This window comes from Falco naumanni, chromosome 10, assembly GCF_017639655.2.
Source record: "Falco naumanni isolate bFalNau1 chromosome 10, bFalNau1.pat, whole genome shotgun sequence".
NCBI lineage: Eukaryota > Metazoa > Chordata > Aves > Falconiformes > Falconidae > Falco > Falco naumanni.
In genome coordinates this window covers 3,029,325-3,054,395 of record NC_054063.1, presented here as the reverse complement: position 1 = coordinate 3,054,395, position 25,071 = coordinate 3,029,325, and the positions used below count along the sequence as shown (strand labels likewise).

The 25,071-nt window shown below is 37.3% G+C and overlaps 1 protein-coding gene across 9 annotated transcripts in view; it reads right to left on the bottom strand.

The window, feature by feature from the left end:
* The window catches only part of CHID1 (chitinase domain containing 1), a 128,027-nt gene that overhangs the window by 48,922 nt on the left and 54,034 nt on the right, over positions 1-25,071 (bottom strand). For all 9 annotated transcript variants that reach the window (XM_040609191.1, XM_040609194.1, XM_040609189.1 and 6 more), the window contains 2 exons: positions 23,766-23,867; positions 21,229-21,384 (listed from right to left, as the gene is read on the bottom strand). In XM_040609191.1, the coding sequence (XP_040465125.1) occupies positions 21,229-21,384; positions 23,766-23,867 (258 nt within the window). The remainder of the gene's footprint in view (positions 1-21,228; positions 21,385-23,765; positions 23,868-25,071) is intronic.

Sequence of the window (25,071 nt, the reverse complement as noted above, 5' to 3'; positions counted from 1 at the left end):
CAAAGAACATTCAGAGTAATATACATAATCATGTCAGCCCTGGGAAAAACAAGCACTGCCCACATAATGCCACAAGATACTCTGTGTACAGCAGAAAGGAGCTTTGTTTCTCAGGTATGATGGAAGCTCCTGGTAAAATGGATTTTCTAGAAAGTTACAAAGTGAACCAAAATTTCTATTTGTACATACAAGTAGACAAGCATTATAGTGTGGACAAGTATGGTTTTTATGTCATTATTTTTAAGAAATATGCTATATTTCCTCTGGTATTTAACACCAGAGAAAGTAAAAATCTCTTGACTTAAAACTCATCACAAATTTTATGGTAGTTCCACTTGGGCGTACAAAGGCACATCTCACAGGTGACCTTCAAATCATGCAGGGCAGGAATTCTACATACTGAAAAGCATACAGGCAAGTAAGAAACACCAGCAGACAGAAGACAGCCGTTTCCTTATAGCTATTCTACCAAACAGCTGCTTTTCAGTTTAACATTCTAGGAAAAAGCTTCTTGGCTTTTTGTAAAGAATATTAGTAAAGTTACCCTTAAAAAGACCCCAAAACAACCCTGAACAATGAATCCTCTGAGCTGTGCACAATAGAGCCCAAATACGTCTCAACAACCAAGGCAACTGAGATGTATTTTCAAACTTTGCTTTATTAAGACAGGTGAAATTTTCTGTTGCAGAAAACAACTGTGTGTTGCTTGATGCAATCTACAAAACAAACTGATTTCCTGCCCTGCATTTTCTTTGAAGAATGCTTCTCTAACATCTTAACCCTAAACATAGCCTCAGCTTCTAATATGCTAATATCCATCTTTTCAAAATAAAACATTAATTTAAATCGATAACAAAATCCTGAAATTATACTGACAACAGTGTGTAACTCAGAGATACATATTTATAACATTCCTTCCCTACTGAGTGTTATTCTGGAATCACTCAAGCATTTTTTGAAAAAGTATTTTAAAGAAATCATGCTGCTAGATAACTTCTTATTCCATACATTGATCATTTTGTTCTTATTACCTCAATGACTGCCATTATACATAGCAAGGGCAGTTTAACTTCTCTACCATGATGTTTCTGTATTGATCCCCTTGATGAGGCAGCCTGGAGCAAACACCAACCACAAGGTTCCCTTGTTTCCATGGTCTCCAATTCTTACCCGTAAGATTTCAACCTGCTCATGGCTATTCTTCAGAGACAGCTCTTCATAACCTATCCATTTCTTGATGTAGAGGGCAAACAACCCCCACCCCACATCTCCTTCCTCGCCTGTCCCTTCTGAACAGCTTGTAGCCATTGATAGCCACACTCCAGTCACGAGAGTCAACCCACCAAATTTCAGCAACGGCAAGCAGGTCACAGCTTTCTAGAAGCACAGTGGCTTCCAACTCCTCATTTGTTACCCATGTGTGCACGGGTGCAGAGCACTGTTGGCCATTCCACCCCTTTAGAGGAACACACCTTAATTTCTTTGAGGTATTTCACCAGGCCCCAGGGAGGCAACAGACTTCCCTAAGAGGAGGGTCTTCTGGCACATTGGACCCTCTGTTCCCCTAAGAAGGGAGTCACCTACCACTATAACCTGTCTTCTCTTCGTCATGGAGGTAGTCACGATACTGGGGGTAGTCCTTTCTGACCTTGGCAACACCTCTGGCGTAGATGGAGCATCATCCACATCATCCATTGACTGACCTTCCGCAGCCAGAGCCTCACAGCTGTTGATACGAGCACCCGGGAAGGCTAGGTGGGCAAGGAGGGGGCTCACCTGCCATCCTGAGCATGGACTTTATTCACATCCATTCACTCCTTCTATTTAAGATACTCCTTCTGCCTGGCAGGGGGAGTACACAGGATCCCCATTATCTTGGGACTGGTTTTTTTGATGGTGTCTGTTCCTGTCTCAGGGAAGACAGAGCATAGTTCCACCAGTCTAAATCTTTCTCATTTCCCTACTAATGACCCTGTGTTCAACTCTTACATCCTTTGAAATAGCAGTCAGGTGGCTGATAAGCGTAGCTCTGTGTAACAAAGTGCAATGCCTTTGAAAATATTGTTTTCCATTTCAAGTAATGACATTAAGTGATTCAAAAGCATTATTTTTATGTTTCTTATAATAACCACACAAACCAGAAATTTCTTTTATTTTGCTCACAGTAGCAGATGAATGCACACAAAAATATATTGCTAGTAAAGGGTCATTTGCTACTTGTTTCATGGATTTTGACTAGCATTTGCTTCAAGCTTGAGCAGAAGCTATGTAATATGACTGACGCAGAATGAATTCCATCTTACTCAAATTACTTTGCAGGGCTTATTCTCATTAGAGGAGAAAGCTCCTCAAGTCAAAAAGCAATGGAAAAGATGTTTCAGTCCACCTCATGCTCTGAACTCTACCTGGAATTCAACACAGAGCTTTAATATCTGGATGCATTTGGATCTGCTCAAATAGGATTTAATATGCTTCTATAAATAGCAAGTTGTGTCTAAGTTAAGATATCACTGGTACAGAAGTAACTCTTGCAACTGTTATTATATTTATAGGTTAAATATGTATGTTATTATATATATGCAATACTTTATATACACATACGTTTAGAATGTAAAAATGAAATAAACATTTCTATACTGCAAGTGCTTGTATTTCCACTATGACAAAAGCTTTTTTATCAAACAGTTCTGTCTGGATTAATAACATTTCTGCTAATTCTAAAGCACCTAACAAGTTACCATATCAATTAAATGGAACAGAGTCAAATGAGGAATCTACTATTAACTTCTGGAATAAGAATGTTAATTCTTTTATGTTAACTGGCCTTTTGGGATTTCTAATAGGCTGAATCTTGCATACTGTGGGATTTTAGCATTGACATGTTTCTAATGAGAGGTTAATGAATCTAATCTCTTATACCATGGTAAAACACAAGACTGGGATTCAGGGAGTCAGTTCTGACAGTATTTGGCTGTGTTCCAGCTGAGTTCACTTATTCACGAAAAAGTTTCCATCAGATGCTCCACTTCTTACTGAAACATGAAGTGAGTTGGAAAAGAAAGGTCCCCACGGTGTAGAAGGAACTGTCAGCAACCCAAGGAAAAGGCCAAATTAAAACTGAAATTCATTAACCTTAGCATCTGTCAAACAGTTTGGAAAGGAAGAAGGAAAAGAAGAAAAAAAGAAGGGCAAGTACAGTAGTCTGACACAAACAGAATTACCACGTTTTATGTTTCCCAGAAAACTACCTACAACATCAATAAGCCTTAGTTCTCTGAGAACAGTATCTTTGATAAATAGAAATTTTGTAACCTAGCCAAGTACCATTCTTCACTGACACCTCCATTTGTCTACCTGGCATTTGAATGTGATAAGAATACCTTTTTCAGTCTTCCTTTTCCTGATTTTTTTGTTTCAAAACCGGAATCAAACCCCTCTACTTTTTCCAAATCCTTTCCTTAAGTAATGTAAAATTCAGGAACAGCTTGCAGTCATGTAAGGTAGATACTTTGTGGGAAAAAACGTGAAAAAAATTGAAAGATTACTTAGAGATAATGAAGCATCTCTACAGGACCGAAATCACTAATGGGAAGACAGTGCCTTTTTTAATTTGTACTGTGCTTATGGAGTCCACATCTGGGTTTCCTACATGCTACTGTAGTGCAAACAATGTATGATAGCAGTCTGGCAAAAAATCTTCTGCTCTATTAAAAAAAAATTTTTTTAAGGTTTTGGTGGTATTTAAAGATGAAAGACTACAAGGTGAAAAGCAAGACTTAGTGCTTATTGAGACAAAAATTAAACAAGACCAGCACTACCAATGCAAAAGAAAAACAAAAGGCAAGCATAAATTTTAAATGTTTCCTCTAAAATATACTGATTAGAAGTCTACCTAATATTACATCTATTAAATACATCTGCATCTATTAAATAATCTATTTTAAATACCTAATTCCCAAATGTGAAAACAATACTACATTAACAACAAGCTTTATAATTTAACAACAGCTTTGTAGAATAATTTGGCTTGTTTCAAGCAGAATTGTTAACATTGAACAGAATTTTATTTTTATTCACTATTGAACCTTTCATGTGAATAAACTGCTCAGCTTGAGTACCTGGAAGAGTTGACAGAAGTAACATATAAGGACTCTTCCTCAGGAAATAGAACAAGTTAGTGATAGACATTGAAAGATGAAGTCTGTATCTGATACAGCAGCTAATAAAGGAGGTTTCTGAGGTCATCTTAAATGTGATTACTGACACCAATGAGATCATGGCTCTGCAATCCACACAGATCTATAATTCTTCTCATTTATTCCCCATGCTGCATGCGTTAGTGTACAGGCATTTCAGAGAGGTAATCAAGCACGCCGGTTTCCCAGGAGGGGTGCAAGAAGCTCCACCACAGTCACGCACAACCTCGAGGTGGCTGGCCTTCTGATGCTCATCTTGGGAGGCAGCTAAGGAACATACACTGCTGCTCTAATTCAGTTCCCTCTACCTAATGGAATGCAAACTTTTCCCAGCTGAGATTTACGTGGATGCTCTGGCAACCAGTGACCAGCTTATGGTAGGGAAGCTTACCCTCTTCACAACCACGATTTATAATTTACAGCTCTGCTAAGCCACCTATACTCAGAAGAGTTTTCCTATCTTTGAGAACTTCAGTTTTCCTATCTTTAAGAACTTCGGTCTTTGTCAAATTTGGTTTAAAGTAGTTTGTATACCGAAAAGGCACTGCAGAAAACAACTGCACGGACAAGCTGACTGGCAGAGACAATACGAGTCATGAAACTTTTTTTCTTATGAAATCAAGAAAAATAGTAATAATCTGGATGACCAAGCGTAGAATATTCAAGGTATGAAATTTAAAGTAAATCCAAACAATGTATTTGAATACTAATATATATGAAACATGCACAAGCACCTCAAAAGCAAATAAAACTCAGTGAAACTTCAAGCAGTTCATAAAGAGATACTATTTTTCATTGCTAGTTCAAAATTCACTCTTTGGCATCTGAATACATAATTTACTTTAGCTCTGTCCTCAAAACAGTAATTTTTTTGCAGACTAATGAATACTTGAAATTTGGTTTTATATATTTTACATTTCCTAGCAATTGGAAGCACAATTCTGCAATTTAACAGTGCCATATCATAGGTAAATAAATAAACACATTTTATGCGAGTTATTTAGCCAGTCTTGCTGCTTTTCAAATGTTGTTTCTACTACACAGCTGTGAATGATTAGCATCCTTCCTTCATCCCTCCCTGCTTAGCTTCCTGTTAGATTTCTTCTTGCCTACAATACAGCTCTTTTTCAATACTAGCAGGTCAAAGTGATCAAAATTCCTGTAATAATAATTCAAATATTTAACTTATATTTTAAATTTATTTTAAGATTAACATGTTCTCTTGCCACCCTCACTAGATCTTGACTTGAATTTCAAATTCACTTTCTTTGGGAACTCTGGTTCCTTATTTGGGTTAGGTAAATTCCAACTCTGGCACCAGGAATGTCCCTTTTTGGTGCTGCAGCACTGGGAGAAGGTTTAAGCTTCTTGGAAGGCAACACACTAAATACCAGCTCAAAGCATTCTTATTTGAGAACTTTTTATTTCAATGTGTCGGAGTTTGTAAAATATGTAGAATTTGGAATTATAAACTGAATAACTTTTTTAAAATATGCTTTAGCACAGTGTAGAATAAGAGATAAAGAATGGGTATGGTGAATTTTCCATGAGGTGAAGACACAAATAAAAAATATGTAGTAGAAGTATTAAAAGGTTTTTAATAAATAGCTGGAAAATCACACATCAAATAACAAGCCTAAACAGAAAAACACGGCAAGTATAATGAGATTTACAGCATTGGTTATGTTATTGGACTGTTATTTGTTTCCAGCATAGAAGAAACCCATTACAATGGGCCTCTGGTACTGCTACAAGACAGTATCATTCATCCTTCTCTGACAAAAGATATTCTTTCTTGAATGAACAACATTCAAAACTTTAACTCTGTACACTACCATGGGGGGGGGGGGGGGGGGGAGGGGGTGGGAAGTCACCTGGAATCTCCTCAAAGTCATTTCAAAGCAGGTGAAAGTATTATGACATCCCTAGACCATCCTTGAACATATAGTTTTGAGACAATCTTCTACTACAAAGAGGACACTATAAAATGACCTTCCTTGTTTAGCTGTAATGGAGGAAAATGCTGCCAGTTAATACTGTGAAGGTAGAGATATCAAATGTCAACATTTTCAAGAACACATTTCCAAAATCCAAACCAAGATCCCTTGTTGCACAGTATTCCAGGATTACTCTTAATAAAGGCCAAAAAATCCTCACAATAAAGCAACTCACTCGCCAAACTCTAAACTTATTCCATTTTTTTCAAGGCTGTAAAAAATAGCCAAAGCAGCTCCCCTTCAGCAGGCTATCAAATAAGGCTGAATATTCTATGACTTTATTTTATTTATTCTCTCCCAGTAGCTCTGGCAACCATAAAGCAAAGGGAACAGAGGGCAGGACCGTTATGCAATGGAGGGCTGGAGAAAAGATGAGTTCTCCGGCTCTTTTCAGGAGTTGATTCTTGTACCATTACTTGCATGATAAAAATTATTTACCTGAACCACTACTAGTATAACACATGTATAGGAAGCAGAAGTTCAGCTCATTTCCCATGAAAGTGAATTCCGCGCCCCCCCCCCCCCCCCCCCCCCCCCCCCCCCCCCAACTTTACAGCAATCCTGGTGGAGGTTTTGCTTTTTTAATAGACTCCACATCTGCCATTTTTTCTCCCTGTCAAAAATTTATCCTCTGGAGAAATTGTCCAGAGAGAAAAGGCAAAGTGACTCCATTCACGATGATTATATTCAGCAATAAAATGAGACAAAAAAATAGCAAGAGTCTGAAGATGCAGGATACAAGGCAGAAATGAGGGTAATAGGAAGGGCCTTTAAGAGAAGTCAGAAGCATCAGGAATCAAGAACAAGAGAGAATGCCAAGGACTCATTAAATAACATTAAACATATATGATTAAAGTAATTCAAGAAACTGGAAAATATGAAAAGCTATTATTGAGTAAGGCAAAACACATCTCTGCTTTCAGCAAAAAGATCAGATGTTCCTTCTAACACTTCAACAAAAAACCCCAAACAAAACAATAGCATAGTCCAGTTAAGGTCTCTAGCTGACACCCAAATATTTATTATGCTATTACTGCCCACTGTTCCTGAATTTTGCATTACCTATATACACCATAGCTCTGAACAATTTACCACAGCCTTTTTATGTTAAGTGGTATCTTTTCAGATTTAGACACAGAAGTGCTACAAAAGCACAAACTGCAGATTGAAATTAATTCCAAGCTGTTTCATCTCTACTAAAAATCTCAATATTTGTGGAATTTGAAATGCAGATCTCTTACCAGCAATACTCCTAGAACTAAAATACATACATGTCTGCTTTTCTGATAGTTCAAATAACGGGGAAGAGGTTAAACAAACTGCTACGGTTTCACAGAGAAGTCAAGAGCACAACTGAGAAAGAAAATGAAGAAGAGCAGGTTTAGGTTTACTAAAAATTCTGCCTTTTCATCATCATATTCTTTTCCTCACCCTTCAGAAACATAACCTTGAATTTTTATCTTTCTAGTCAAAAGAACAAGGCTTTTTCTCCACAGATGCCTGAGTGTTTTGAATAAGCTTTCCTACCATTTGCTTTCCAAACTCCACAAGAATTTTAGTCCTCCATTACAGTTGGCTTTGGAGGAGGGATGAGGGGCTTTGTTGCCCCCAGCACAGCACTGTTGGTTATCAAGCATATTGACTGGAAATACAGTTTTAGTAAAAATACAAAGGAAAGGAAAGCATTTACACAGCACCGTTCTCCTCAGCTACCTTGGTGGCAGTCGCCCATATTGAAAGATGCAGGCCTCAGTCGGACAGTCCTAGCAAAAAAACATCCTGAAGGCGGAAAGTCCTATGTCACAAGGTCAGGTTAAGGGACAGCTTAAACTTAGAACAATAAAAGCTGTATTTAAACATAAATAGGAACCATTTCATGGAGGTGCAAAAGGCAGGTAGGTCACCTAATTAAAAGCATAGTTTCAAGCGATGGGATTCGAAAGTTCTGGTCAAAGGCCATAAATACAACCTTAAATTATATGGCTACTTCAGGACAAACTGACTATTTGAAGCCGCTCATTTTTGTTAAAGCAGTGGAACAGTTATTCCAGATAAAGATTCCACTGAGCAACGATTGCTTTATTATTCTATTAAACTTGAAAGCATGCCTACAGAAATTAGTCAGTACATTACAATGATTAAAATGGCAGGCCACTAATGGAAAGGGAACAAGAGAAACTAAGGACATTTTGTGCCATTGCATTAGAGCATTATAACATGGTCAGCTACAACATATGTTACGCCTAACATCCTAATACTAAAACTACTTGGGGTTTATGTATCCTTAAAAAGATAGTCGTATTAAATGGCAAGATGCTCCAGCCTTTAACAGCTATGAAATATTATATACAGAAAACCATTGCTCCACATACTAAACCAAACAGCTTTATAAATAAGTTAAATTCAGAATTTGAGCATTTTGCAGTAAATAAGTATATAATTCTATCACTTATGCCACAATTTTATGTTTTTTATTGCTTTCTTCAACACCCAGCACCTGCCTAGAAACAGTCAACCTACTTTTTTTTATAATACTACTCTCAGACTTATTTCTGCAAGGATATTTTTCCCCGTATTTCTACAAATACTGCTAGTTCAACTTATCTATTATTGGCTACCAGAGAATACAATTAGACTGGGGAAAGTAAAATCAGCTTTAAAACTGACATAATAGTACTGAATAAATAAATATACTAGCATTTTTCACATTATGCATTTGTATAAATGTGGGAAGGTTAATTTCAAAAGCCTTCTCTCTCCCATTACTCTTCTTGCCTTTACATTTGATTTTGTGCTGGCTGAGGACTCATTTTCATGAACCAGTAGTTTTTCAATGGATGTGGATTATCTGAGCTGCAGGCTTTAAGTGTAAAATATGCTAAAAGAGATAAATGTTCAAATGTGTTTCTCATTCCTAATAACAATCAAAACAAAGATTTCAAGCTGAAAATTTAATGTGAAAACAAGCTCTGAAAATAAATTTATTATCCTGTGAACAAGAAGTTTTTATTGTATAAATCAGCAGCTTTTTAAAAAAATTCAGCTTAGTATACATCCAATTACAATAATTCAGATACCAAAAGAAATTCAAGCTGCCGAAATATTTTACTTGCAGAGACTTTCCAAACTCAACAAGAAGGGACAAAGACATTTATAGAGCAGACAAACAAATGTTGGAATCAAAGAAAGATTCAGAACAGTGGTTGAAATATAAACAGCCAAATAAAAAAATATAACATAGATTACCTAATACTACTCGAGTGGTCTGTGAGTGTATTTTGAAATTTGGATACTAAAAAGGTAGAAAAAAAGAGAGTAATACTTTTTTAAATATCCATTCTTAAAATTTTAAACCCTCTATAGGTATCAGACAGCTTCAGTGGGTTTTCTACACACAATGTACAGAAATAACATTGTTAAAACTCCAAAGATAGCTTCCCATGTGAACAGAAACACTCTAATTTCAAATAAGAAGGTATCAACATGTGGCAGAGCAGAGTGTGATCTTAAATTATGTCCATTGCTAAGAAGGGGATTCTAGTATCTAGCTGCAGTGAACTTGGAGAAAGTGAATGGAAAAGAAATTATTTAGAATGTAATTCTGAACTGCATGTGTCAACATATGCACATTACTGTCATTTGAAACAAATAGTTCTATGTCAGCTCTAGAAAAAAAAAAATTCTCCATGTTCTAAAACTACTATTTTTGAAGACATTTGCTATTCCTTATTGCAGCTAAAAGAGAACTTATATTCCTATTCAAGATCACTGAGGAAACCTTCAGAACAAACTGCTCCACCTGTGGCCACAGACTCCCTAATGCTTAAATGTAGCTACTAATACACTTGAAGATTTTACATTTATGTTCCTAATATACTCCTATTTATACACTTCTTTCTCATGGTTCTATAAAACAGATTCTAACAAAATACTGCTCATCCTGGAAGGTCTTACTGTATATAGTAATGCATGCCATCACTCCTCTATTATGCAGCTTGATGATGACCATTTCACAACAGACTAATGGCAAGCAATTTCTTTGCAAATTATCAGTGTTTAACTTTGGCAAGCTCATGATTCAATATCAGATTTTTTCTTCAAAAACCCACAGATTTTCAATTATTCTTAATACAGTTGCTAAATAAATGCTGCCAGTCAACTACAGGGTTCCAAGAATATCTTGTGATATTCCCTTTACAGGTTTTCTCAAGGAAGACTCTAGGGGTAAGGAGCAGAAAGAAAACTCTTCATTTTAGAAGAGGTTTTCAGACCTGATAGAAATGTATTGCTGGGCCTCTGTAAGCTTGACATATTACCACCAGTGTTACAGGGCTTTTTTTTTTTTTTTTTAATCTGGGGAGAGACTAAATTTACTTTACACTTATCAAGCACCTTAGTTTCTCCTGACTCAAATTTTAATTTATTTTCTTGATACAAAGCTGGTTTTGGTTGACAGTTTCCTTCACCAGACTGATCAGTTTTCTTTCACTATTAGATCCGCACGGAAGAATGAAAAGAACTAAATATTCCTGAGTATAACTGTTTCTAAATCAGAAGAAGTATCACACAATACTGCTATACTTGTCTATGCTTTTAAATGGAAGCACTGTGTCTGCTGCTCTTATCAACTCATAGTTCTAAAAATCTTATAATTGGTATCTTCAAGTAAAGCTTACAGAGACACCGACACTTAAGATATAAACCTTTGCAACACGATATTCACTTTACACATACAGATGCTTAATAAACTGCTTACCAGGCAAACTTAAGAGCAATTATAAATGACAAACATTAACTATTCCACCCTTTTCCCCCTCTTCTAATTCATTTTCCCGAGGATGCACACATCACCAAAAAGCAATTGTTCAGGTGGCCTTCAATGTGCAAACTCAAGTACAGAAATAAACCCTCGGTAAACCAAACACTTCAGAATGCCTGGACCCAGCTAAAACATGATGACAAAAAAAAATATTATTTTAAACATTACTAGAAACAATGCAATCCCAACACAGAAGAAACTAGATGTTTATTTTGTAACTGAGCAACAATCAAGGTAATACAAGATAGCTACATCGTATTTATAACTTAAAATTTCAGTGTTAACTGCAGAGACACTTCCATTGTGTATTCACTGGGTAATGAGGGCTCAGCTATGCCAGTCTGCAGTGATCATATCGGTTTCCCAGGTTTGGTACATAAAGGTCTCCCTAAGAATGCATGTCTGATTGATCTCTCTCCTTATGCTCATAATCCACAAATGCTAAAATCTAGGTCCAATTCTATGGATTATTATTCCCAATAGCAATCATAACTTCACTTGCACTGTCAATACTAAAATATATTCCACTTCTATATTGAGTTTTCTCAAACTGTCTAGTGCCTCATCACTAAAATGTAGAATTCAGTGAAATGTAGCTATATCTAAATCCATTAGAACTTATTAAAAGCAGTGTAAGAATATGGAGAGTGACAGCTTCATCGACTTTTACCTTTCCAGGTTTATGGCTCCAAGTGATCAGCATATTAAACACAGACCTCTAACCCACAACTAATCCTCAGCTGGAAACACTGTAAGAAAATAAATTACTGGGACTCAAAGCCCAGGACTCAGAGAAATTCTGCTTTCACTCAAACAGGAAAAAATTAATTTTCTAAAACACTGATGTCTCTAAATTTTGGTAAATACAAGGAAACACTAACGGTAAGATGACCTTCTCTGGGTTTTAACCATTGCAGTAGATAATTTTATATTCAAGATTGTAAGCACCATCTGCCATCCGCACTCCCACCCAGTATTTGAGGCTGGCAGTAGGACTATCCCCCGATCTTACAGAAAGTGGGTCACAGAACTTACAGACTCCATCTTAACCCTCTCGCCTGATCAACATTCTCGCTCCCAAACAGGGAACTGCATGTACCTGCTCTAAGGCTGGCGGCACAGCTACCTTGAACTTCACAGAAAATACTGTTCTCGAAAAATTTTCTTTCCCCTCCCCAACCTTAAGGGCAGGTAAATAACAAAAAGCAGAAGCTATCTACGGAAGGTTTACAAAGATGTGTATATGGAGAGCTCCTTACTTTTTTCAGACGGTTTCTTTCTAAAACAGGGTAACAAAACTAACATTTGATTTAAACATGGAAATGGCATACATAAAACTGTCAGAAAGAGGTAACTATTTAGGATATATAGATACATTTTGGGCATGATCTTGTAAATTTCACTGAGTTTCCAAATAACTCATTTCTAATAATTTTCATAATACTGTATTTTTTTCCTCAAAGTAGATTAAGTATCAGTCTGCCTCAATTTCTATTTTAGACATGAACAGCACTACATTCCAGTAACATTCTGAAATATAACTCTCCTATTTTAGAGCACAAAATCAAAAAACTATTTAACCTAAAATTTACTACTCTATTTCTAGATCCATTTTCCTACAATAGGCATGAACTAATCGGGGGGGGGGAGGAGGGGGGGGGGGGGGCACCCTACCTCCCTCTACTGCCTTGTGTTAATAATATACTGAAATAGCTCATAAAAATGTAAAGAAAAAATTATTGGACCTTATACTGCTACTGAATGTTATCAACAGAAATCTCCTTCAATCACTTGCTGTATAACTCCAACTGCAAACAAGCTGTTTGCACAGATCAAAATTAATGTTGTGGAACATACTTGCACTTCTATTACTTTAAAGAGTATGTAGCTATGTGCTCCATTACTATTTTCTTTAAGTATGACTTCAAGGCTTTGAGCCTATTCCTAAGTCTTACATATTTCCATGCTGGCTCTTGACTTGGTTATCAAGTCCTCCCCATCCAGAACATCACTCTGCACACATTGTTGCTGTGATTGCTACTTTTCTCTAAAACTGTAGTAAACGTTCACATAAAATTTTTGCTCTCTGAAACAACTGCACACAAAAAACAGCCTTGAGAATTGTTAAAATATTTTTATAGAAATGTTTTCACTGCCTTATGCAAACAGTATTGAATATGTTTTGTAACTTTCACTTTCTTTTTTTAATTGTACTGTTTAAAAGCATTGTGCCAAAACGAAAGGAGGCATTTAGATTGATTCTGGCTATAACAAACTTACAGCCCACATCAGGACTGAGCTTTTACAAGAAAAACTAACACCATACTTTAGTCTTCATCATGGAGCAGTCTCAGAGTACATGAAACATATGATTCTTCTGAATTAAATAACAGCAGAAGAGGTACTCCAACTCCAATGAGTTTCAGTCCATAAGACCAGACTAGAGTCATCCCAAAGAAAAAAAGCCCCAAGGACTCACTGTGTAAGCACTGGGTCCTCAGTACCACTTTTGTGCCTGACAGCGTACACATAACCAAGTCATGAAGACATGACTTCAGCAGGTCAGGAAAAAAAGCAAAGAACTGTACTTTATCGGGAATTACTCTAAGTTTCAGAGCTTGCTAAATCAAGCTTTAGCAAATGAAGGAGTATGAATATATAAGAAGTCAATTATAACCAACTGAAACTATATCATATAGGGACATGGTTTAGCGATGGACTTGGCAGTCCTGGGCTAACAGTTGGATTTGATGATCTCAAAGGTCTTTTCCAATCTCAGTGATTCTATGTTTCTACATTTGAGTTACTTCCTTTGAGAAATAAAGTTCATTCCAACTTTTAAATCTAGACTGATGATACTCAGATTAGTTTCAACAGACATATAAAAAGTCGTATTTTGGTTTTAATTCTGACTGCTTCGCCACAGTCACAGCAATTCAATTCACTGAACGGACTAGTGTTAAAATTAGGTAATAAGGATCACAAAATCAGTTTAAGATACAAATATCTCCAAGCTGCTTTCTTTTAAGGCTTAAAAGCTTGTCTGTTAAAAAACCCAAGCAACACATCAAACAATGCCCCTCCTTCATCAAAATACAAATGATCTCATTAATGTCAATTTTCTAGTAAAAAGAACAGACAATCAGAGTCTGGCTCTGTTTAAGTTGCAAGATAAACAAGCCCTATCTTACGGTATCTGTATTCAGAAACATGTATTCCATTATTTTCAAGACAGCCTGATTTTTCAATCATCAGACATGCTAATCGACAAAGAATTGTTCCACCTCATCAAAACCAAAGGAGGAAGCAACTTAGTCATAAAAGAGCTGGGAGGGGCAAGAAAAAACCAACAATACAGAACAAAACCAAAACGAAACCACAAACACAAACAAACCAAACCCCCAGGATCTTAGAAAAAGGTCAAAAACTCTCCCAGGCTGGAAACAAGCAAAAATATCCAGTTGCCTGGAACCAACGCTTTAGTCCATGCATCCCTGTCAGTAGTGGCTAGGTATCAGGGTGATTGATAAATTTCATCCAGTCTTTTGGTTCAAGAAGAGGAGGACTTCATGCCTTCAGAATCAGAAGTTTCCCGGAGGAATCTATACTGCACATGATCCAGCAAGTCAGTACAGTGCACTTTGCCAGCTCTAGGCTAACTTGTATAAAGACAACAAGCAATTTCAGGAGGCCCTTTTCACACTCATCCCCAGCTGATCTGCAGTGTGACTGAACACAATGAGCACCTGGTAGTGGACAGTCAACACCAGGCAAAAATTAAGCATTATCCTTTCAGCACTGAGCATGAGAGAGGATGGGGCAATGGGAGCCAAGGGACTGAGAGTGGAGGAACCTGGATATGCACAGTGTTACCTATGTTCTTTGTTAATCACTGTGTATTTGAAGAGATTCAGTGAGGGCTAGTAGCAGTTTTAGATCCACCACCACTAGTGACCTCACAAGCCCAAATAAGGCTTCCAAAGCAATGAGGTTTTTTTTTACTTTATACCAGGTGCGGACACCCACATGCAAGTCTATAAATGTAAGCAAATTTAACTTACCGGAAAGGTTTCTGGCTCTTCCCTTTGTTTCAAACCACAGAAATATTTTTCCTCCAATTCCAACATGCTATCTTCTAATCATTAGAGTACAACAATAAGACAGTAAAGAACTGTATCATTATTATTTTGTCTACATTTGACTGCCTAAATATTGCCTGTAGCAAATTTACTGTTAAAAAAGATCCTGAGAGACAGAGAAGAGTACATTTCACAGCCATATGCCCACCACTTAAAATGTACATAACTGACTACATTGTTTTTTAAAACAGATGCACTGAGATATGCACGCTCACCCACAGCCAATATGCCACTGTACAACTGAACTTCAGAACCAATCGTCTGCCTAATAAACACAAGCCACCTTTCCCTCATTTCAGAAGAAATAAGGAATGCATTTTACATGAAACACAATTACAACTGCTTTTATATTTAACATCATATTCACAACTTGGACAAGCTGAAATACTATAAAATTTCACTTTGTAAGACATTCTATCTACTTTATATGAATTAACTAGTCTAATTTTCAGCTAACAGCTCACGCCTACTTTCCTTTCCTAAAGGGAGGGTGGGACAGATACACAATGGAAACCACCTAGAACAAAATATCCCAGAGGGAATTTAATGGAATAAACTTCTTGAAAAAGTCCTGAATTATTCAGATATTTGTAAAATAGACATAACTTCTTTCCAATTCCAGGCCCAGCTGTAGCTTCCTCCTATCACTGCCATGATTTTATCATCTGGTCTGGCAGTACAATTTAAGAAGAAAGAGTTTAACAGTTTCTCCAATGAAGCAGAGGTGGACAACAGATCGAGAGGATGTTCAATCCTACAGAGAGAATTCATCCATCAGTTTATTTGAAACATTGGTATCTCCCCAGTGTTACATAAACTATGAGCAAAACGGATTAAATCAGAAGACAGAATGCAGAGAAATAATGGAAATCCTGAGAGAATTACAATATGAAGAGAAATGCCGTAAAAGCCTTGAAGCTTGAAGAATAAAAGCATCCCTTGCACAAGTTTTTTGCTACCTTCTGTAAGACAAAATCATGAGTCACAGTTGGCCCAAATCTTCTTAAATTGCTGCTAATAAAGACACTGCCATGGTAATTCAGGGAAAAAAACTCACCTCTAACTGTTTCTAAGTACCACTTTTATTACCTGCTATTTACAGAATGGCAGGCAGCCAATAAAACTCTCAGTAGAACATTCTCACATAGCTTGCAAGTCATCTTATTTTCTATCTCTGAACAGCACAATGCATTGTCAAATTAGTTTCTCCCTTGCTTCAACTGGCAATTTATTATATCAATCTTCTTAAATGTGTAAAAATTAACATAAAAATCCCTACTCAGATTCCTTTAAATATAAGGCAAGCACACACAGCATTGTCTCACAACAATAGAGTTATTCACGTATCTATTTTCAACAGCTACATTTGGAACAAAAGCAGAACATACTCAAAAGTTATATACAGCCAGGTGAACACCAGAGATTTATCTTCCCTCTTTCAGCACTACACACACCCCCACCCCAGAAGGACAAAATATCTTTAACACATTAAATTTAACAGGAATGCAGTCAATAAAGAAGGCTGATTTATTAAACCTAAGTGGCACCCTCGCCACATGATAGGCTTTGATATACATTGCTTTTAATTCACAGCTAGCAATGAAGTTTATGAATTCCATTTTGGCCCAGGTCATAATGGCTACAGATTTTAGATGGCACAGAATAGAAAACACCGGTGCACTGCTGCCTAACTTCCCATGAGTAGGCAAAAGAAAACAATGGGCACTACCACGACTGAAATATTCTGTCCCAATGATTAAGAGAGATTCTGAAGAGCAGATAACTAAAGGCAAAAAAGCACATCAGAAATAAGAAGCTCATGAAATTGAAGGGCGTGCTGACCAACTACAGGTCTCAAAAAGGCCTCAAAGGTAAAGATTCTGCAGAAAGGATAAACAATTTCTTAAGCTTCAGGGTATACTGAAGAATTATTTACCTAACACATACACTTTTGAGGTGAAGAAGAAATATTGTCAGGTTGTGGTATCAAGAGGACATGCTGGAACAAACTGATCGTTAGAGCAGCAAGTCAGCAACACCAGATGGTTATGTTCTGACAGGTTTTTAATATAGTGGTAAGTTTTAATGGCTGCATCCTAGCAGTTCAGACACCTGATCCTTGACAGCCAGAGGGAAGAAAACATTGCCAGAAACACTAGAGGTGATCTAGGGAATCACAGGCACAACACCTTTATTTCAGGCTTAGCATTTCAGAGAAAATACGTCAGAACGAAGTATACACAGAAATGCAGCTTCCCTGCAGCTGAACAACAATGGTACTTGTTTGATTAAAGCAACAGAATGTGCTATAATCTCTGAGATTGACTGATATTAACAATATCTGTGATGGAGCTGCAAGATAAACACATTATTACTGAAAATAGAAGCTGCAGTTCCTACTGTAACAACACCCAACGACAAACTACATTGTGCTCTAAAAGAATTTTTTTTCCATTTCATTTAATCCCAATATATATACACATACACAAGCACATACACATATGCATATTACTTCTCATGGCATATATGAAGGAAAAAGCATATTTATGGAAAGGTTGTGTATCTTTTCAGCAAAATGCTAGCCAAGTACTTCTGTCTTTAAGTTACATCCTGCAATAAAATTATTCTGCCAGATATTTATCTGCTAGATGATAATATTATCTGGAAATAGAAATTATATTGAAAGTTATTTTATGAACTTCTGCACTGAAAAAATATTCAGTGAATGAAATCGACCTACATTCAGAGCCTCTTTCCATCACATAATTCCTATCCTAAAGAAAAACACAAGCACAAGACCATCAAAGGCTTTTGCACTCTGCATGTAATCCTATGTATAAACTATAATAATAATCAATTTAAGTGCATACTACATTTACGTCAAACAACCTGAGAATATAGTTTGCCACTGAAGCTTACAATTGTCCAGCTCTCTTATTAAAGATGATTAGATTCCAATGAGTATGTTTCAACAAAACAGTGTGCACGGGAGCACTGGCACGCTGGAGACCTGTACGAGTGTCCTGGCTTCAGCTGTGACAGAGTTAATTTTCTTCTTAGTAGCTGGTGCAGTGCCGTGTTTTGGATGTGGTGTGAGAACAATGTCGATAGCACACTGATGGTTTTAGTTATTGCTGGGTCATGTTTATACTAGATCAAGGACTTTTTGGTTCCTTGGGCCCTGCCAGCCAGAGGGCTGGAGTGGCATGGAAATTGGGAGGGGGACGTAGCCAGGACAGCTGACCCAGACTAGCCAAAGAGGTATTCCACACCATATGACATCATGCTGAATATATAAACTGGGGGAGAAGAAAGAGGAAGGGGGGGGCATTTTGGCATTATGGCGTTTGCCTTCCCGAGTAACCGTTACACATGATGGAGCCCTGCTGCTCTGGGGATGGCCAGGCATCTGCCTGTCCATGGGAGGTATGGAATGAATTCCTTGCTTTGCTTGCATGCACAGCTTCTGCTTTACCTATTAAACTGTTCTTATCTCAACCTTTGAGTTTTATACTGCTTTCTGATTCTCCTCCCCATCCCTCTGGGTGAGGGGGTGTGAGCAAGTGGCTGCGTGGTGCTTGGTTGCTGGCCAGGGTTAAACCACGATGACAAGTAATACATTTCAGATGCAAAAACCTGAAGAGAAATCTACAACAAAAAAGCTGATACCCACCATACTGCACCTAACTGAATAGATTTTGGATTAATTTTAATACCAGTAACTTAGCTTAACATCGCTACCACCACACCATATGGAGGGTGCCGTAAAAGAGCCATAACTCAATCCTTCAACACTTTTCACAGGTCATGACTAACACTGGATTACAGTAACCAAGAAACTGGAAGCTCAAGTTCACTAAGGAGCCAAGGTGAGAAAAATAAATAATCAAACCATCCACTGGACACAGCTTCTGAGCAGCCTTTCTATGTCGTATGTGGCAGATACAAAATTGAGAAGGAATAGGATCAGCCTCAGCCATGTGTCTTATTAGAGAACAAAAAAAACTGATCTATGTAGCCAGAGTATTAATAATGGAATAAGAAGGAAGCTATTTTTTTTAGACAGAGGTGGAGAAGAGCATCTCTGAACAAGCTGTGCCCATACTGGGATTCAATTGGATGTGGTAGTGACAGTTTTCAAAGATTCACAGATGCTAGAAAGCAGGACTTCCTTACAAACGGCCTGTTACTAATTAAGGGGCAGAAAGCTTATTTTACACTAGTAATTTTTTTTTCTGTTTTCGTTATGTCAGAAGCTTGGCCTATTTTGAAGCAGGTTTACCTTGAACTTATTTTACTATTACATTACTACACGACATACACAGAAAAGACTAATGCTCAAAAAAACATTTCTGGAAAAACAAATCTGATGCTGACCAACGTTTAATATGTAAGGCTGCAAACTGAAAATGAGTGTGTTTTACCTACAAACTCAAAGTCTCTTAAAGATTTTGTCCAGAAATTTGCTTCTGGTAGATACCTGAAAAAACCCACAATATCATGGTCTGCCAACAAACAATACGTTAACAGGACCATTCTCTGTATAAAACATATTGTCTTGTACTGTGTGCCAGTGCCCTACATACAGGTAAACAGAGCCTCTTTCGGTAGAAGATTAATCACACAAGACAATTAGCTAGGATATGTTTGCCGTAATTAAAAAGCAACATGAATTAATACTATAATACAGTCCAGAAGAACCTATGAAAAGTAAAAGTAGGTGTCATCCTAGTGTACAGTATGTTTTCAAGTGGAAACTTTATTCCAAAAGTTGCAGCTCAGGAAAAAAAGCAAGATCCTTTTATTCTGCTAGGTAACACTATACTCCTACCTGCAAAAGAAACTTAGTATTACAGTGAAGCTACATTAATTGTGCTGAGCTTGTATAATTAGGCTTGTAAATCAACTTTGATTATTGAGTATTTTTCCTTCCCAGCCACTACCAACTAACTTTACAGAAGCCATTCTGATATACTTACTATATACCCTTCACTGTAGACAATGGTTTTATTTTTCCCACCCTGTAGCCATTTGGTTTCTCAGTCAGATTCAGACACAATTCAGCGCTGGGAGAAAACTGTCTATGGTATTATACCCCTGCAAACAGCCAAGGTGAACCAGGAAGACAGCAGAGGCAAGCACGATGATGACAAAGTGTTTGTCTAACTGAAGGCACAGACGCAAAAAATTCAGGCCCTTACTTTATCCAATCCATCTCAGATAGTATTTCAACGCCTAACAAGCAATCTGTTACCATATTGAAGTATCCTGGTGTAATGAACTTTAGGAACCTGTGAAAGTGAGAACAGTCGCCTCTTGTGCCTTAAGTTTGTTTCCATTTGGCTCGGTTCCATTTTTTAACTCGATAACAAACTTCTGAACAAACCTGATACTCCTGCCAAATTCACATTGTTTTTCTTGCTTTTTCTTCTACCTTGACGTACTGTACCCTGACTGCAGTTCTACAAAGCTCACTGTTACTGTAGGTGGCTATTATCCAAAACCGAAACAACCATTTTCCTCTGAGAATCAATATAAAATTTCAGGCTGGCTTTGGAATACTTCCCGTTATCTTGTTATAGATTTTTGTCTCCAGGTGAGCTTATTGCAGCTTTTTGTACTCAAAAGAAACCTGGTGGCATATTGCTGTTTGAAACCAGTATCAAATTTCAAAGTAACAGGTAACAACTTCAGGAGCCGAGAGAAACAATCTTTAGGTCAACTGCACGAACCCCTAAAAGGATACAGAGTGTAACAGAAAACTGCAGAACATTTTAACACAAAGACGGAAAACTGCATGTAAAAACATGGATAGAGGAAAGAGGGAAAATGACACAAATCATTTTTCCATAGGAGTTCTGACAGGATAACTGTGCCATCTATCTGCACCTCTGTATAGCGACGAGAAGATAATTTCTTACTCTAACTAGTGAGCTACTATTTCACGTGAAGATTTATCATGTTTGCTATTTCTGTGTTACAAACACATCCATATTTCTAAACCAGAATACTTGTAAAGTTCTGAGTTTTGTGAGAATATATCATACATAAGTACTTACTATCCAGAGAAGTCTTACCTGCTACCAAGTATTGGCTCCCCAGTGGCTCCCAAAGCAGAATAGTCCATGCCATAGAAATTCAGCCCTAGCAGTATTTTATTCCTCCATTTTGAATCAGGATCCAGTACTTGAACACAGGCTCGTACCCAGGGAAGAGGGGAATTTGGACCAGGTCTGTCAAGTCAGCAAAAATCAAGCAGGTTGTCAGAAAATGTACGCATTCCCAGCCCTGTCTTTTTGACTAGTGTAATTGTGAAGAGCAAACTACAGCACACAAAAATCAGTGAAGGTTAACCTACAGCGCTATGAAGGTTAAATGCACATTCTTCAGTGTCTTGAAGTACTGATGCACAAAACGTGCTTGCCCTACTCTTAACTTCATGTTTCACCTCTAACGTGAAGGGACACAAAACTTCTCACAGTGAGCAATAAAAGGTTTCCACCTAGAACATTTTCTCAGTCACCGGGCCTGACACAATGGCCACACAGTAATTCAAAACTCATAGGACTTCAGTCATTTTTCAATACCATCCTTGATGTTTTTACTATAAACTGGCACAACGTATTGGGACAAAATCCACCATTTACTTTCAGAAAGAACTCTAAAATCAGTGACTGGTAAGCAAGACAGGTTTCAATGATTGCTTACCACTTATTTATGGATAAAACCCTAAATAGGCAATTACCTAACAAAAAGCTACATCAAGAAAAAGAGTAGAGCATTAATACATGGAGTTACTGAATTGTCATACATATAGCATCAGGATATATTTCATCAGCTCATTTCATTCCTATCTCAAGGAGCAGGCTTTATGACAAACACTAACATGATAAAAGGAAAAGCACACTCTAGTCTTACAAATGTTAGTATCTTCTACTCCCTACTAATTATCTGTCTCAAAGCCATTGGGATATCTGTGCCATTAAAACTCAGTGTGCTAATACAGTACAGGAATGTTGCTGGAAATGGTATTCATATTTAAAGGCAAAAATTTTGTGAGGAAAACCTATGTATTTCTTATATTTCATATACTCAGACCAATCAAAGCAAACCCAAGAGAAAGAGATTTGAATTCTTTTTATAAAATCCTTCCTCAGACTAAAAGCATTACATCTCAGAAACTATATTTCAGACACAATAGGTGTGCACTGAAGAATGCTTCTCCTCCTCCTCTCAAGTAAAAAAGATTAGCAGCTCCACAAGAGGTCTAAGTAACTTAAAGCACGACTGATAATGTGACTGTACCATGAAAGAACCTGTGATTTTAACATGGCATAAAGCATGGTGCTGCTTTGATACACAGGGAAGATGTGGTCTATGGCACAGTATTTCAAAATGCATTCAGGGTTCCAGATGGGTTTGTATAGCCTGCACAAAAGCCCTTAGCACCTCATCTTCATAGACATCAGACCTACCTAGAGGAAAGCTAAACTGGATACCTCTACACTGCATATTCCAGCAAGAGAGTAACAAAATACTGTAATTACTGTTGTAACTTCAGTACGCCTTACTGCCCATGTTCACTAGCCTACTTCACCTACTCCCCTAGGTTGCTAGGCTTGAAGATGCAGACAGACCTGGGGAGAGATAGGAAGGAGATATATAAAATCTTTTCAGAAAAGACAAAAGTTCCTTTCTGTTAAACCTGTCTAGACATTATTAAAATGCCAATATACTACAGGTGACAAAAGTTCTAGTGATGTAACAAACACAAAAAAAGATAGCTTTTTCTCAATCTGCCAGTTTACCACAAATATTAACTCTGGACAGCCACCTTGAAGCAATACACAGAATCTCCCAGGAATTCTGAAAGTATATCCTTACCTGTAATCCAGAGATTAAACGAACCATGCTTTTGGAGAACAGTAACATAGTCTCTGTAGAGTTCAAGGACATCTCAACTACATTGCTGTTCTACTTTCACACAGTTAAAACTATTAAGTTCCTGAAAATGAATATTCATGTCCAAGAGTGGGGGTTTGTGTTATTTTTCAGTCAGATCAGCTCCCTGATCTGGTTTGATGAACTGCCGCACAAGCAGCTACACCGGTACAAGGGAGAGACTAGTGGAAAAATGGAAAAACATATCTGCGCGTGTCCACATTAGCAGTGCTGCCAAAAGGCAGTCTCCTGCCTCAGGGTGAAGCAAATGAATTGTCAATTGTAACTTTAAAGCTAATTTTTTCAAGAATGGCACGTTCTGGATTATTCATGTACCTAACCTGCAGATCTGTGCTAAATAACTAAAAAGAACCTGGCCTGGAAAAGAGTAAGTGTCAAGGAACTAGTAAAAGAATAATTTTTTAGTTTGAGTATGAAGCCTGTCACAATACCTGGCTGCCAAATATACACTGCTGTTAAACAATGTCCTGAGTTACTGGCTTGTTCAAATATCATCTATCCTAATTACAAATCCAAAACTTTAGTATCTGATACAGTTAAAACAAACTACCCACTTTACTAAAAAAATGAACTTATACTGTAGATTTAACAGTGACTTAGCTGGGAATCTATTCCTTCAGCAATCTTTTTCTGATGTTAGATGGAGTCTTACCGTTGTGGTGTTAAATAGTCATATGTCATGAGACTGAAGCTGTCTACTGCTGATGCCAACTGATCAAATTCTTTCTTTGTGAACATTCCCGGCCGGTTAGTCCTTTTAAAACAAAGCAAAACAAAAACAACAGAAAGAGATAAATTACTACAATAACCTGGCTTATTCTCTTCGTTGGGTTTCATATCATTTGATCAGGTAAGAAAAATCTTTCATTCTGAGGTGGCAAAAAAAGATACTTCAGTGCCATTCTTATAATAATAATGTCTAAGAACAAAAAAATATTCAATGCTACTTTTGTTGCCAGTGGGAAGAATCAGACTTCCACAGCATACTTACTAAATAAGCATTTCCAGCATGGCTACACAATAGTGATTATGAGGGCTGTGGACTAATCAAATTGCCTTAGGTAGCAATCAACTGAACTCTAAAAGCTTTTACAAAACCTTTAATTGCTTAGCCTGTCAAACTGTTTTTGATGCTTATAAAGCTAAGTTATCTAAGCCATACTTAAATAAATGGATGGGTGCAGCTGTTGATACAAAAACATAAACAAAAGGTAATTTTTTTATTAATCTCAAAAACAATGGTAAGTTTGTCTTGTACTGTACTTAAGCAATTTTCTCTCACTAGTGAAAAGCACTTCAGTTTCTTTCCATTCCCTTTCAAAAAAGTCCTAAAGAGCAGAGGGCCAATAAACTGCCTGCTTTTAGCAAAAGACAAAAACACATTTTTTACAAAAACACATAATTTTCTTTAGACAAACCCACATTCTTTACTTGCTTTTTTTTTTTTTTTTTTTTTTTTTTTTGGGGGGGGGGGGGGGCGGGCCGGGGGGGGGAATCAATTCTACAACCTTTAGGCAAAAGTCTGGTTATGCCTTCTGCACTTCTGCATATCTTTGCATGAAATATGGAACACAACTCTTATTTCCCCATTTTTTGCTTATTCTTGATTTACAAAATCTAGCACTGGGTTAATACCTACCTTAGCATCATGGGCAAGGGGATGTATTTTTGACAGTTTTGGACTCATAGAGACTACTGACTTCCTTCAACCATTCATCTCAGAAACAATTAATGCACATGAGATGCCTGAAAACATTGAATCTGTTTCAAAGAGAATTTGTAACTTCAAACTAGCAGCCCACATAGCACAGCAGGGAACATAAGGCAGCCACAATCACATTGCAAAATGGGACTGAACTAAAAAGGAGGAGCTGCTGCCAGGGGAACCATGTCCTCAGCCAGAGGGCTCTGAAGCATGTTAAGATGAGACAGACAGATAGAGAAGCAGCATATTGTCC